Genomic DNA, 12,547 nt, shown 5'->3' on the forward strand with positions numbered 1-12,547 from the left:
ACTATATTCCCATGGAGAAGTTCATTTCCTGAGATATTTTGTGGAACATAAGCTGCTTTTATTCTTTCGTTATGAAGACGCATGTGGGGAAAGCTTAGATGAGCCTTAGAAGATGCTCGGATTGAGTACTGGGGAAACTCGAGAGGCGAACTGGTTAGCCTTCCGTTTCGTGTGAATAGACATTGGCTTTATTTTATTTCTTATTCTTTTGCGTAGACGCACTACTCAAAAATACACTACACAGTCTTATTCTGTAAGAAGTCGCCCTACGTAGAAGGCTACGAAGTCTCACAAAAATGAATTACATTCCAAAGTTATGCAATTTAGCACCTAGTATTCATGAAATAAGTTGCGCAGTGGTCACAACCTCTTTCCTATCTGATCATCTTCGTTACATCGTATTCTCGACCCAACTATTTGTGAAGCACTCTGTCATGATATCCCACACTCTCCAATGCGTTATCACCATATCGATTGTGGTAAGCGATATCGATTTCCTCTTCGAAAGCTCCTCCCCGACTGGGTTCATACCCTTTGGTCTGACTGTTTTTACCATTCTTATCCTTCAACATGGCCGCATTCTTATCATCCTCAGGCAAAACATAAACGCCTCTCTCTGTAGTCTTCCTGTGTGTCCAAATGTCCAAAGCTAGTGCCGCCAATGTAGACAATGTCCCAACCAAAGTAAATGTCCATAGAGCCTTATATTCCCTACAGACGCTGATTGCTACACCACTCCTCCAAGTCTGCAAATCACAACTCTTCTTCAACGTATTACTGAGATTCCAACTCAACAACGCAAAGCCCAACATCCAAAAAATTGACGCCGTACCATTCAGCAAACAATTGAATTTTGGCGACAAATATGTAAAATTATAGAGGATGATCGTAAGAATTAGGACAGCGACTGTCGCAAGTGATATCGACAACAGCACAATAAAAGTCCATGGGATTGGAATTCGCTCAGCTCCTAGACGCTTGTCAGCACACATTCTTCTCTCACATCGATTCTCAACGCGATGCATATATGCATATGTACGTACGCAAATAATACATAAAGTATGCCATAATACCTCCCACAATCGTCGCCGAAATCAATTGCGCAAAACGTAATCCATGGAATGCGATGCGGGGATAGTGGGATGGTGCGACTTTCGCACCTCTTCGACGAGCGTTGGTGTTCATACTGAACGATGGTTTTTTTGAATGCTCAAACAAACGTGTGGAAGCTCAAGAGACTTAGATGGAAATGAGGGAAGTTGTAAACGGAATATTAAAAGGAAAAGAAAAGAAAAATGTTTTGACCCCCAAGAATAGGCCCAGCGCATACGAAACTTTACGCATAGCCGCTCCCACGAAACATAGTGCTTACCATTCACTCACTAGGAAATTGCAAAGGCTCGAATCAGCCTCCAACGAATCTAAACCGTCACAATCAGCCCCAAAGTACTGTCGTGGCACAGGATCCCACTCCTAAGTTTTCGAATAATGATGTCCGTTACTATCCAATGCATACCGCCTGCTTCCATCACATCTTGTCGATGTAACTCCGTATATGTATCCTTGGAGAACCTTTTTTGAAGGATTAACACAAGAGTCTTAACGCGTGTATAGTGAATTTAAGACCATAAGATGCCTAACTCTACTAAACACTCTGTAGGTAGGTAGGTAGTTGTAATACGCTCCATGATCGTAGAATCTCCGATTAATTCTTCCCTTGTGAGTGAATGTTCAATGTTAAGGGTTTGAATCAGTACGTCCGGGGTTTGCTTTTTAGCGCCTGGTGGGTAGAAATTAAGCTTGGTGCTAGCAAAAGTTGCCGACTCGTAAGAATTTGAACGACACATCCTCGACACCCTTTGCTTCCTCTTACCTACGGATTACCTATACAACTAATCAGTTCACATATCATAGGTAATTATCACTGAATCTCATGATTCTCATGTCGGGAAAACTATGGCGTTTAGTATTTCTGTGGTACTTTATCCAAAGGACACAGAAGGTAAGGTATTGTGAAAACCTAAACAGGTATGCAGTTCAATTGAAAACCACACCCGGAGTGCAAAAGATCAAGAGCTTACCCCGGATTCAGCCAACGGCCCAAGTTATAGATAGAACTCAAGCTCACTGGTGTTTGAGACAACCGCGAGCAACCTCGAGCTCACTAGGAACTAGTATCTGTCTGGTCAGACATTGGCTAAGTGGCGATCAAGATAGTTCAGCAACAGACGCCTTCCTGCTATCATCCTCGTTTTCTTTTCTTGGCAACAGGCTCGGATTTTTCTAAAGCAGCCTTCGCTTTCACTTTCCCTTTAATTGGCTTCAATTTCTTCGCAACAGGCTTCGGTTTCTTTCCAACAGACTCCGCTGCTGATGAGAATTCTTTTGCATATCGCTCCTTAAGTAGTTCTTGGAACCTCCCGAATGTAACGATTTCATCGGTTTCGCGATCAACCATGAGCATGAAATCCTGAAAAATTAGTATCAGCCACTTGCGTGAGCAAGCCCTAGAGTCAATGGAACAGGAAAAACTAACTTGTATCTTCAATAACTCCCGCTTTTGTTTGTCCAATTTCTCTTCCTGCTCTTTCTTGGTTTTTTCCTCTTGTTTTCTTTGCTCTTCATGAGCTGCTTCTACAATTTGTTTTTTCCAATCTTGTTGAGAATTTCTCTGTTTGTCAATTGTCTTCTGGAGCCGACAACGAGTCCACTTTCCGTCACGATCTAAAATATAGGTGACGATCGTTGCATTGGGCCAGCCATGATTACCTGCAGACTGTAAGTGAACAAACCCAGGTGGTCGAGCTCAGATAGTGATGTTATGTAACTTACCTCCTTTCAATTTCCATAATAATCTTTCAATAGTTGAGCTTGGCTCACAACCACAACCTCCAATACTTTTTGAGCTGCCTGCACAGACAAGTCTTTCCCTGTCAACCATTTCATAACAAAATCAGCATCCTTGGACTTTGACCTAGGATCTGCTACCTCACTGACCCAAGGACCACTGATATCATTTTCCTGGTTTTCCTCTCGTAAATTCCAGGGTGCTTGACCATTCCGACCGGCAAGAGCAGGCATGATTTGGATCCTGGTGCCCCTGTTCGTCGCCTCAAGGAGACCCTTTCGAGCAGTTTCTAAGCAGCGTTTCATAGGCGAACAGAAAATATGAGTAATATAGCCTGCGTGTTTTCGCATACTTTCGTAGAGCTCGTCACATTGGCGTTCTCCTTTAGAAGACAAGCCAAAGTCAAGTCCTCCTTCCCAGTGGTTTGACTAATAAAATTCAGCTAATGAGACCTTTGACAGGAAGCGGTATGTAGAAATAGTACCGAGGCATGGCGTATTAGGTGAACGATGATGGAGGGAGGCCTATCTGAAGGTGATTCAACCATTATGATGTTACAAAAGGGCGATGCGGAGTCTCCAGAATTCAAAAAGTGTACCTGAAAGTCTTAAGCAGCTTGAACCTTCAAAGCTTGCAGCTCATATACTTGTAAGAGTCGCCCCAGAGCCCGGACGATATGTAGAAGCTTTGTATTGCCCATTTCCTTCGCTTTCTCCATCCTCTGGAAGAATAGGCAGCTACTTGGGAATCTTCGAGTGGCATTTGAGAATATGCAGGACCTTACACAACACGCTGAAGTCCGAGTGTTAGTTGATTGAGATAATGTATACTTATGTGACGGAAGGAGAGGATTTTGAAGGTACTCATATAGGCATTATGAGAAACTTCCTCGCATTCTTTGGTTCATTGTGTTCCTAGATTACCTTCCAATGACGGGTCTGGCATCTTCTTCCTCGTTGCGGACAGAGAAATTAAGGACTGGATAAGTTCGGTTCAAAGTAATGGAGCCAACATACTGCTCACAATGTCATTGTCTCAATCATCTACCTATGGTAATCTTACATCAGATCCAGAAAAAATCGGTGCTTCACTTATATGTATAAATATGGCTACACAGAATCCCAAAAATTACTGAATAGAAGCTAGAAGTTCTCCCTATTGACATATATGATATATGCAACTACAAAAACAATACATGTGAAGATTTACCTGCAGAAATTTGACGATCTTGAAGTCGCCTTCTAAATTTCTTTGTTATGAATAAAACACTTCATACTCGGTGTGTGTGACGCCAGCAACTTGTATGTCGTGGTCAAATTCAGAAGTTTCTAGGCTCATACACGCAAGAATTGAACAAATCGTCCCAAATTTTAACGAAGGTGTGATGGGAATGATTGATGGCTCCATCATAGGACTACACATTACTTTTTTCAGTAGTCAGGGACCGAATATTCAGCAGTCCAGATTGGTAGACTAATAAATGTGGCTTGCCGAAGTTAGATAGCGATTCAACTCTGAAAATGGATCCAATTTTTCATGCGAGTTCAACTCTTCAACAGAATCAAGAATCTTAAACAGAGTTATAGCTCCAAATGAATCAAACTGGAATATCTCAGAATATCGGACTACAGTCCAGGCAATGGGAGACATTGAACATGATTTAATGCCAACTATACCGATACCAAAATCAAAATAAAGTCTCTTCGTGACAGGATTCTTTATAGATAGGATATGAATGACCGTTGGCAGAGGTTTTCATAAGCAACGTTCATCTGACCTTAGCATAGCCCCCGGGAGCATGGGGCTCTTCATCGCCTGGATTAATTCTTCCCAGTCATTATGTTTGATTTTAAAATTGAAGAATCAATAAATATCTCGCGTTATGATAAACCACTTACCAGAATTGGTGATATTGCCACGGCATACTCGTTTTTCCCTCACGAGACCGCACTATCGACCAAGTCCAATTGATTAAGATAGACACTGAGTAAAAGATATTGCGCTAATACCCCCAATTCGATAGCACTTTCATTCTATTCTCAGCAAACAACCATTATATTAATGAATCTCAGGAGAAAAAGGGATGAAAAGCGAGCAGTAATGCTCATCTTGAACCTCAAAATAGGATGTTCGATCTTTCCCAATGATTAAGGGGGTCTTCATCAACGCTTCCAACACTAGAGTTCTGGTTCCCCACAGATGATCAAGAATGCCTTCCATCAATACCTCCAAATCCAAATCCAAATCCAAATCCCTCGAATGCTTTTTATGATCAAGGAGATTTCATCCAACAGCTTCAATTCAAGACCCTTTTCCGAGCGTGTTCAATCAATGAATGCATGTGTGATACTACAAGTACTTAATAGCTCAACAATACTGGCAATAACGATCGCGCCAATTTGAGCAACTAGTTATAATCTTATACTAGCGGCCCGGATTCTAAATAATCTGACGCCCACGACATCAAAACGGTTCTGTATTCCGACCATTCCCGGGCCAACAGTGGCTTCTTCGACTACATTTTATTGTGACGATTCGGGAAGTACTAGGCATGTATTGATTGGAATACCGATGTAAATACTTCGAGATTGTTCGGGGAGATATAAGTATTCTTGATTTCCTGACGGCATCATAAGGCGCTCGTTGTGTTTGGCCTCTTCTTCCTCAAGACAATTTATATCCATATCACCACTTGTCACCACTTGGATACATGGACTAGGTGTCATTGCAAGATTGCAATTCTAAGTACCGAAGGGCGTAATCTCAGCCTTGCTAAGACCAACTCTGAATTCGGATGATGATTGTGGAAAACTCGAAAAAGATGGAATGGAACAGCAATAGATTGATACCTCTGTGTTCAACAATAGTTGGCATGTTGTTGGTGATAACAACTCGCCGTGAAATAAATCAAGAATATCAATCACTGGAACATAGCATACCCATGTACCCGAGAAGAAATCATGTGTCAGCGGCTGAAACTGCCAGCATTGGATGGTGTGAAGAAGCCGTTAATCACAATTTATAATGTGACGTCATAGCAATTTCAAGGGTCTAGAACATACAAGAACATTCAAGGTCTCACCAGTCAACCTCAATTGAACATCTGAAAACATAACAAATATACTCACACAAAATAAATTATTATCATCGTAATAACAATGTCGTCCACAACCGGCTCCTACAGATCCAGCAACATCCACGAGCGAGCACCCTCTCGTACCGCTCTCACAATCCCAACTATCGCTCCTCCGAATGGAAATTATTCTCATAGCAATACGATTCCATCCAACAGATCCACAGTCTATCTTTGTGGTTTGATGGGGGAGTTACCTGGCGATGGGCGGATAATTTCTGGGGGAGTAGCAGCGCAAACTACGCAGATTATGAGGAATCTGAAAGCTGTTTTGGAGGCCAGCGGAAGCGGATTGAATAAGGTGGTACAGAGACGTGTATTTTTGGTGGATATGGGAGACTTGAAGTGAGTTCCAATTATGAAGTCCTGATGATTGTGGTCGTATGAGGAGCAATTGGAGAATTGAAGATGATGGCCGGGGACCTTCTGCTAACTTGCATCATTTAGAACAGTAGAGAGAATATGGGGTGAATGGGTCAAAGAGCCATTCCCGGTGAGCACTTGTGTGCAGATTGTGAGGTTGGCGAAGGAAGCCGCAAAAGTGGAAATTGAAGTTGTCGCGGAAACAAATTGAAATGAAAGATTAATTTAAAGGATTCTGTGCTCACCAGATATGCTCAGATTGGTAATTCAGAGTACCTGACTGATGTTTGCTTCCTCTAATCCATATCGTTTGTCACAAAATTTTCAACAGAAGCTGCTACTAAGCTTCCTTGTGTTGGTAAAGTGAGACCTCCACATGTCAATATCTTGACTCGAATGAGACAACTAAAAAAGTTTCGCAGAAAATTGAAGATCAGATTGAATTTGGACTCCGCACTGATCGTGCCACAATATCTGATATCTAATCCTCGACGGCGGTGTGATTATGGCAACTAGAGAAATTCATCCACTTGGGCTCTAAACCAAAAACATTGTAATGGAGACCAACAACCTTTTCGGGCCCAGCTTGTCAATAGTCCGGGATGTAGACAGATAATGAAATGGCCTTATTCCTGTGTAGTCTAATGGAAACAAGCAGATCGCTCAAAATAACGAGTGTACTCCAATGTTTGGTCAGTTTCGGCATTGAAAGTCTGCATACAGTCTGTTTGTCTAAGTCATGAGACAATCTGTTCATACCAATATTTTGCAACAATCTCCAACTTCAATCTCTTTCTCTATGATCCCCCATATTCGTATACATCATCCTAATCAAAAATAGCTAATATTGCGGATATGTTGGTTCAAAAATGGGTTTCAGGACATGCTATAGTTAGTAGTAGCATAGCTGGGTGTTAAATTTATACCCAATACGATGTGAGACATTCTTTACTATTCAAGGTGATCCCACAACACGGAAGTTTGAAGGCTGATGAAGTGGGTTCCGGGCAGCGGGCAGCAATAAGATGGAACCATAACTTTTCTGCAACGCCGCGGCAAATGTGCTATTAATAATTTATCTTAATAGAAGCGAAGAAGCGCCGCATGCGAACATCGTCATCTTCGAAACCAAAAAAGTAAGCATGGAGCCTTACCTGATGTAAGACACGTGTTATTTCCGTTCCTACAATTTTCTCCATTGATCATTAACACCATCTTAGATGACTCTCCAACAATGAGGAATGTTGGTGATTACTTGCATCCTATTTCTTATGGGACTTGTTATATTTTGATGTTGATGTGATAGGAATGCATCCACGTGATAGGGTAGATCTTCGTTCGATTAGTTGTGGGATACGAGGAGCGTACCTGAAGCTTGAAGCGAGCTCCTAAAGCCCCCAAAAGTGTACATCATAGCCTCCTGTGTAGTATTGATGGGATCGGCAAGCCAAAGTGCAAGAAGCTATATGTTCTCTTGTAATCTCGTGGAAAGATGAGTTTGACAATCTCTTCTCCGAGTGTGGCATCTCCCGGTTCTTCTGTTTCTCCTGTTGGCAACTTTCGCGATGTCGCAATCATCATTCCATCTCTCTATCCTTAAATATTTCATTCAAACTCGTCTCCCATATATCCGACTGGTGACTCCCACTTCTCCAGAATATGCAGCTGCACGCTCAACATTCTGCTTATCCAATGATGCCGTTCCACTTGCCATTGTGAAACCGGCAACGATGGCAGACATATCCGCATTGATATCTTTTACCACAAACCACCAGATCCAAATTACAGTACGTTGTGGCGGCTATTCTTATTTTGGTTCCGAATTTTCATCCTCCGCTTTAGCAATCGATCTTCGCTGTCTCGCATCGATCCGCGTTTCATCCACCCGCCATTCTGCAGTCATTGGAGGAGGTGTTCTCCAGGGAGATCTTGCTCGTGAACTGAGCAGAGAAGGCTTGATGACGCCGGTAGTAGCTATTCCATCTATGGGTTACGCAGGATGGGCGATGTATGGTGGTTATGGCCCGTTTAGTGCTGCTTATGGATTAGGTGTAGATCAGATTATCGGTGTGAAAGTTGTTGATTCTGATGGAGAGATCAGAGACTCTGATGTTGAAGGAGAAGACGGGTTATTGCGAGCTGTTAGAGGTGGAGGCGGCGCATTAGGGATTATTGTTGAGTTAAGAATCAAGGTTTACCCATTGCAAAAGGTCTTGCCACCATTTTCGGTTCAAGCAAAGAAACCAAACTGACAGTTTGTTAGGTTCTTGCTGGAAAGATCGTCTTCGAATCAGAAGACATATTCAAAACAGTAGAGATCTTTAACAGCAGATTCAAAGAGCTATCCGCGCGAGGATTACCTCTACAACTGACAGTCCAACAATCAATCTTCCCAAGCTCCCTAGGACAGGTATTCGAGGTTCAATTTATGTGGGCTTCTGAGGATATCGGAACTGGACGTCAATTGCTGGCTCATATCGAATCACTTGCGCCTGTCAGCCAAAATGAAGTCGTCTCCACTACGATTTCTCAATGGATGAATTTCAATGCCGGACTTCCTACTAGTGGATATGGCAAGCCTCTTACACTAAATGTACGGAGCATAACACCAGAGATTGTGGCAGTTTTGGCTAGGAATTCAAAACGGTTGCCGGGGAATTGCCTGGGCTTTTCCATGCAGGAACTCCGTGGGATATCAACAAAGACAGACCTCACAGCTGTTTTTGGAGCAAGAGAGCCGCATTTCATGCTTGAAATACTGCCGATAGTTCGTGATGTGAAAAATCTTGAAGATGCAAACAGATGGGGGGAAAACTTTCTGGGAGAACTTAAGAGAACAAAAGCCGAAAATATATTGGAGGGAGCCTATATTTCTTTGACTCGACAAAGTGAGCTGTCTCTGTCTAAGATTTATGGTCCGAACTATGGTAATTTGCTTGAGTTGAAGTGGATGTACGATCCCAATGATGTCTTCAGCTTAGCTATCCCAAAGCTGATTGATAAAGCCTTGTAAACCAAGTTTTCGTAATTTATTGAGAATCTGTAACGTTATGAATAAAATATAGAATAATGGAATAATAGATAGCGATAGGTAGAAATGGAATGGGATCTTTCTTCTTCGGCTTTTGGAATCGCAATTTTGAAAGATGTATACCTAGTATTTTGGATAGTTTTGCTGTTAAATTCCATTCCAAACAGTGGCCAACCTAGCTGCTTAGCATCAAGGTCGATAGGAAGTAAAACTGGTATAGTGAGATCTCAGTATTTTATGGAAGCCCCTCTACGCTTTGTGTCCAGGTTATCAGAACAGTAGACTCCACATGACCGCCTAAAGATTGTGGTTTTAGAACTAGGTAGTTTTAGGTGTCTTCTGTCTTTGGTATTATGTGCATCTCAAGAAAGCCGTCGAAGCGAACTCCTTAACCCACATGTGAACATCACTCATACGCTACAACAGCTGTTCCCCTTTCCAAAGCACCTCCATCAAACAATCCCTTTCCACACCATTCCCCGAATCCAATACTCTCCCCAACTCAAGCCGCTCATCAGCCTTTTTTTTTAAATAAAAAAAATAAAATAAAAACGTTCCCCAATCCTATACCAATCTCTCGCGCAACACAAGATAACAAAGCATATTAAAACTCATGGTCCTTTGTCCAAGCTCATCAGCGCTTACTCCCATGAAATCTTCCAATGCCGGATCCGTAACCAGCAATTTCGAGGCAGCAGTATGCGCTACAATTCCCAGCCCAGCTTCCTGAAGAATGTAGTTTATCATGGCGTGACGTACCATTCCACGAGTATCAATGATATCAAGCCTGCAATTATCTGAGATGTATCCGAAAGTAGTCTTACCGTCTATCAGAATACATAAACTATTCTGTAAGTGCAGATGATGCAATTGATACTTAGACTATCTACGGATTAGTTAAATCTTGGCTTAGCTTGAGCCTCTTTTAAGGTTACATACGTAGATACCGGCCAGGTGGAAATATACAGCCCGAAATTCACATTAATGTAGTAGTTGGTCCCATCATCAATCGGTGTAGTCCCATGGTTGCGTGGAGAACGTCTGAGTATGCTCTCGAGACATATATTTCTTGTTGGAAAATCAAGATTCTGGCTGGTCCTGAAACATCAAAGGATGGGGTTGGAAGGTTACGAGATGCGAATCAAGTGTTGAGCATTGCAGTTGACTCGGAAATGGTCACCGTGAGTAAGAGAAACTTGGCTGGAGAAGACAAATTGAGAGATTGAATTGTGGTCCTCTTTTTTGCTTCGAGAAAAGTAACTTGAGGGATCTTTGATGCTACTTATCTTACGAAATTTGGCCAACGATTACCTGGAGACAAATTGCACGAGTTGGTTGCTTATCATCCAGATTAATGACGCATAACGCCCAAAGTGGCAATGATATATACATACCGCGATGGGCATGGATAGTCTAAATACATGTTTCTTTCGTGACCCAAAGAACACTAGCAGTACACATGTAAATAAGTGATAAAACTCGGGAAGTCCTTATCCACAGGAAGCATCTTGCTTCTCTAGCAAGTACTTTGTTCCCTGTCGACCTGCAAATGCCAACCAATTGGCGACTCCCCTGATTGGACTAACCTCAGCACTTGAGTTGTTGTCCTGACTACCTTCATCCTCATCCCACAAAACCTGAATAGAAAGTGCTTCCTTCCTATCACAAGGCCGTGGCTAGTATCTGCAGCCTGTCATTTATACTTCAACAGAACGCCATTTCTCCCATTGACATTCACCGATTTCCCTCTCCAACTAACCCCACCAATCCCTCCATAACCTTCGGCCTTCTTTCCCTCCGAGCCTCCAAATCCCTTTCAACCAATCTCAAAGGTACACTCGAACTTGACGAATCGTTCCTCTTCTTTCTTAAGCTATTTCCTTCTTCACCTCCGTCATTGTCCTCGTCATTCCATGCACTCCTCTTCCCCGCATCGCTATCCCAATCCGCCAATCCTTTACTCCACATACTAGGTTCTAAGCCTTTGTTCAAATGCGCCGTGATTCCAGATCTCTTCGGGTCAATAGGTTTGAATGGACCATAGAGAGGGTTGGTGAGGGGATGAGAAATATATTGGTCGTGGGTGTAGCGAGTAATGTTTAGAGAAAGAGAGAAGACCTTTTCAATTGGGGTTTGCGGAGATGTACTTCCATCAGAAGGAACCGTGGGAGAGGCTTGCGGATCCGGTTCGACAACCAATCGATATCGCACCGGGCTTGCGTTGATGACTTCCTGTGCGGCTGTCGCGGAGCTGAAGATGGATATGAATGCGTTCTGGACAGGAGATATTGGATGATGCTTTTTTTTCGGGTCAGAATATGTTACAATCCCTCTGCATACGAATTGGGAACGGAAATACAAACCTTCAAACTCCTAAACATAGTAACCTCCCCAAACCTCTCCAAAACCCTGAGCACTTCTCTTCTCTCCGCAAATGTTCTAGCAGAGGGGAATATTTTAACATGAACAGTGCGGTTGGAGACATTAGAACTTGCGGCGCGTAAAGACGCAGACATTTTTAGAGATGTAATATCGTAGAGAGCTCCGCTTGAGCTTCTTATTGTCGAATTCGCATTGGTAGTGTGTTTCCTAGTAGTCGGAGGACGAGAATGTTAAATGAAGTGCAAGGCCATGAAATTTTGGCAAGGCTGAATTGATTGCGTTGGAGAAATTTTACGGTAACCGAGATGAGACAGGGACGTATTGAGTGAGTGAGTGTGTGTGTGTGTGCAATGTTCAACATGACCTTGCCCAAGCTAGAAGTCATAGATTGAATATGTAATCGATCTACTGCATAAAGTACATAATAATGAAATGTCCATAATCATTTGGGTAAACATGAGACATGATTATCTTGAAGGTTCGTATGAAAATGTGGTAATGGTATCAAACAATGTTTGCAGTTGGCTCTCAATATGATCATTCCCAAAGAAATGCGGGGAAGGATCTCTCACTTGCTGCGCATAGGATAAGATATGTTTTATAAAGATTTCCGTTCATGACTTGTGCTAATTGCACCAAAGTACGAATGTAAGAATCTGAAATTATTCGTACGGGTAGATACATAGTCTACTCCGCAATATACACCATTTGAACAGTGTTCTCGCTGTCTCCAAAATCCCGGGGTATATGTTTGAGCAAACCCAGGCCAGCGAGGTGATTAAGGAAAAAT

General features: G+C 42.4%; 5 protein-coding genes across 5 annotated transcripts; 2 read left to right on the forward strand and 3 right to left on the reverse strand.

Annotated features, from left to right (window-relative positions):
- Window positions 1-289: 289 nt before the first annotated feature.
- On the reverse strand, window positions 290-1,261 carry EAF02_005351 (uncharacterized protein). The gene is made up of 2 exons (XM_038901399.1): window positions 1,044-1,261; window positions 290-970 (listed from the first exon to the last, which is right to left on the reverse strand). The coding sequence occupies exons 1-2, from the start codon at window positions 1,183-1,185 to the stop codon at window positions 414-416; spliced, it is 699 nt and encodes a 232-aa protein (XP_038758739.1). The 5' UTR covers window positions 1,186-1,261; the 3' UTR covers window positions 290-413.
- Window positions 1,262-2,242: 981 nt separating this feature from the next.
- Window positions 2,243-3,395, reverse strand: EAF02_005352 (uncharacterized protein; the record flags this gene model as incomplete). Its single annotated transcript, XM_038901400.1, has 4 exons — window positions 2,243-2,470; window positions 2,537-2,671; window positions 2,881-3,276; window positions 3,333-3,395. 4 exons carry the CDS (start codon window positions 3,393-3,395, stop codon window positions 2,243-2,245), a joined length of 822 nt encoding a protein of 273 aa, XP_038758740.1.
- Window positions 3,396-6,006: 2,611 nt separating this feature from the next.
- On the forward strand, window positions 6,007-6,555 carry EAF02_005353 (uncharacterized protein; the record flags this gene model as incomplete). The annotated part of the gene is made up of 2 exons (XM_038901401.1): window positions 6,007-6,326; window positions 6,429-6,555. 2 exons carry the CDS (start codon window positions 6,007-6,009, stop codon window positions 6,553-6,555), a joined length of 447 nt encoding a protein of 148 aa, XP_038758741.1.
- Window positions 6,556-7,909: 1,354 nt separating this feature from the next.
- EAF02_005354 (uncharacterized protein) lies at window positions 7,910-9,357 on the forward strand (the record flags this gene model as incomplete). Its single annotated transcript, XM_038901402.1, has 2 exons — window positions 7,910-8,554; window positions 8,608-9,357. 2 exons carry the CDS (start codon window positions 7,910-7,912, stop codon window positions 9,355-9,357), a joined length of 1,395 nt encoding a protein of 464 aa, XP_038758742.1.
- A 1,752-nt stretch (window positions 9,358-11,109) lies between these two features.
- Window positions 11,110-11,891, reverse strand: EAF02_005355 (uncharacterized protein; the record flags this gene model as incomplete). Its single annotated transcript, XM_038901403.1, has 2 exons — window positions 11,110-11,673; window positions 11,739-11,891. The coding sequence occupies 2 exons, from the start codon at window positions 11,889-11,891 to the stop codon at window positions 11,110-11,112; spliced, it is 717 nt and encodes a 238-aa protein (XP_038758743.1).
- Window positions 11,892-12,547: the final 656 nt, after the last annotated feature.

This window comes from Botrytis sinoallii (assembly GCF_014898435.1).
Source record: "Botrytis sinoallii strain Bc 23 chromosome Unknown BSIN_008, whole genome shotgun sequence".
Lineage (NCBI taxonomy): Eukaryota > Fungi > Ascomycota > Leotiomycetes > Helotiales > Sclerotiniaceae > Botrytis > Botrytis sinoallii.

Bases quoted from the DNA above. Each gene is read 5' to 3' on its own strand.
- EAF02_005351 (XM_038901399.1), bottom strand. From the start codon at position 1,185: ATGAACACCAACGCTCGTCGAAGAGGTGCGAAAGTCGCACCATCCCAC. The intron at 971-1,043 runs GTACGTACATAT...ACAAGCGTCTAG, and splicing joins ATACTTTATGTATTATTTGC to GAGCTGAGCGAATTCCAATC.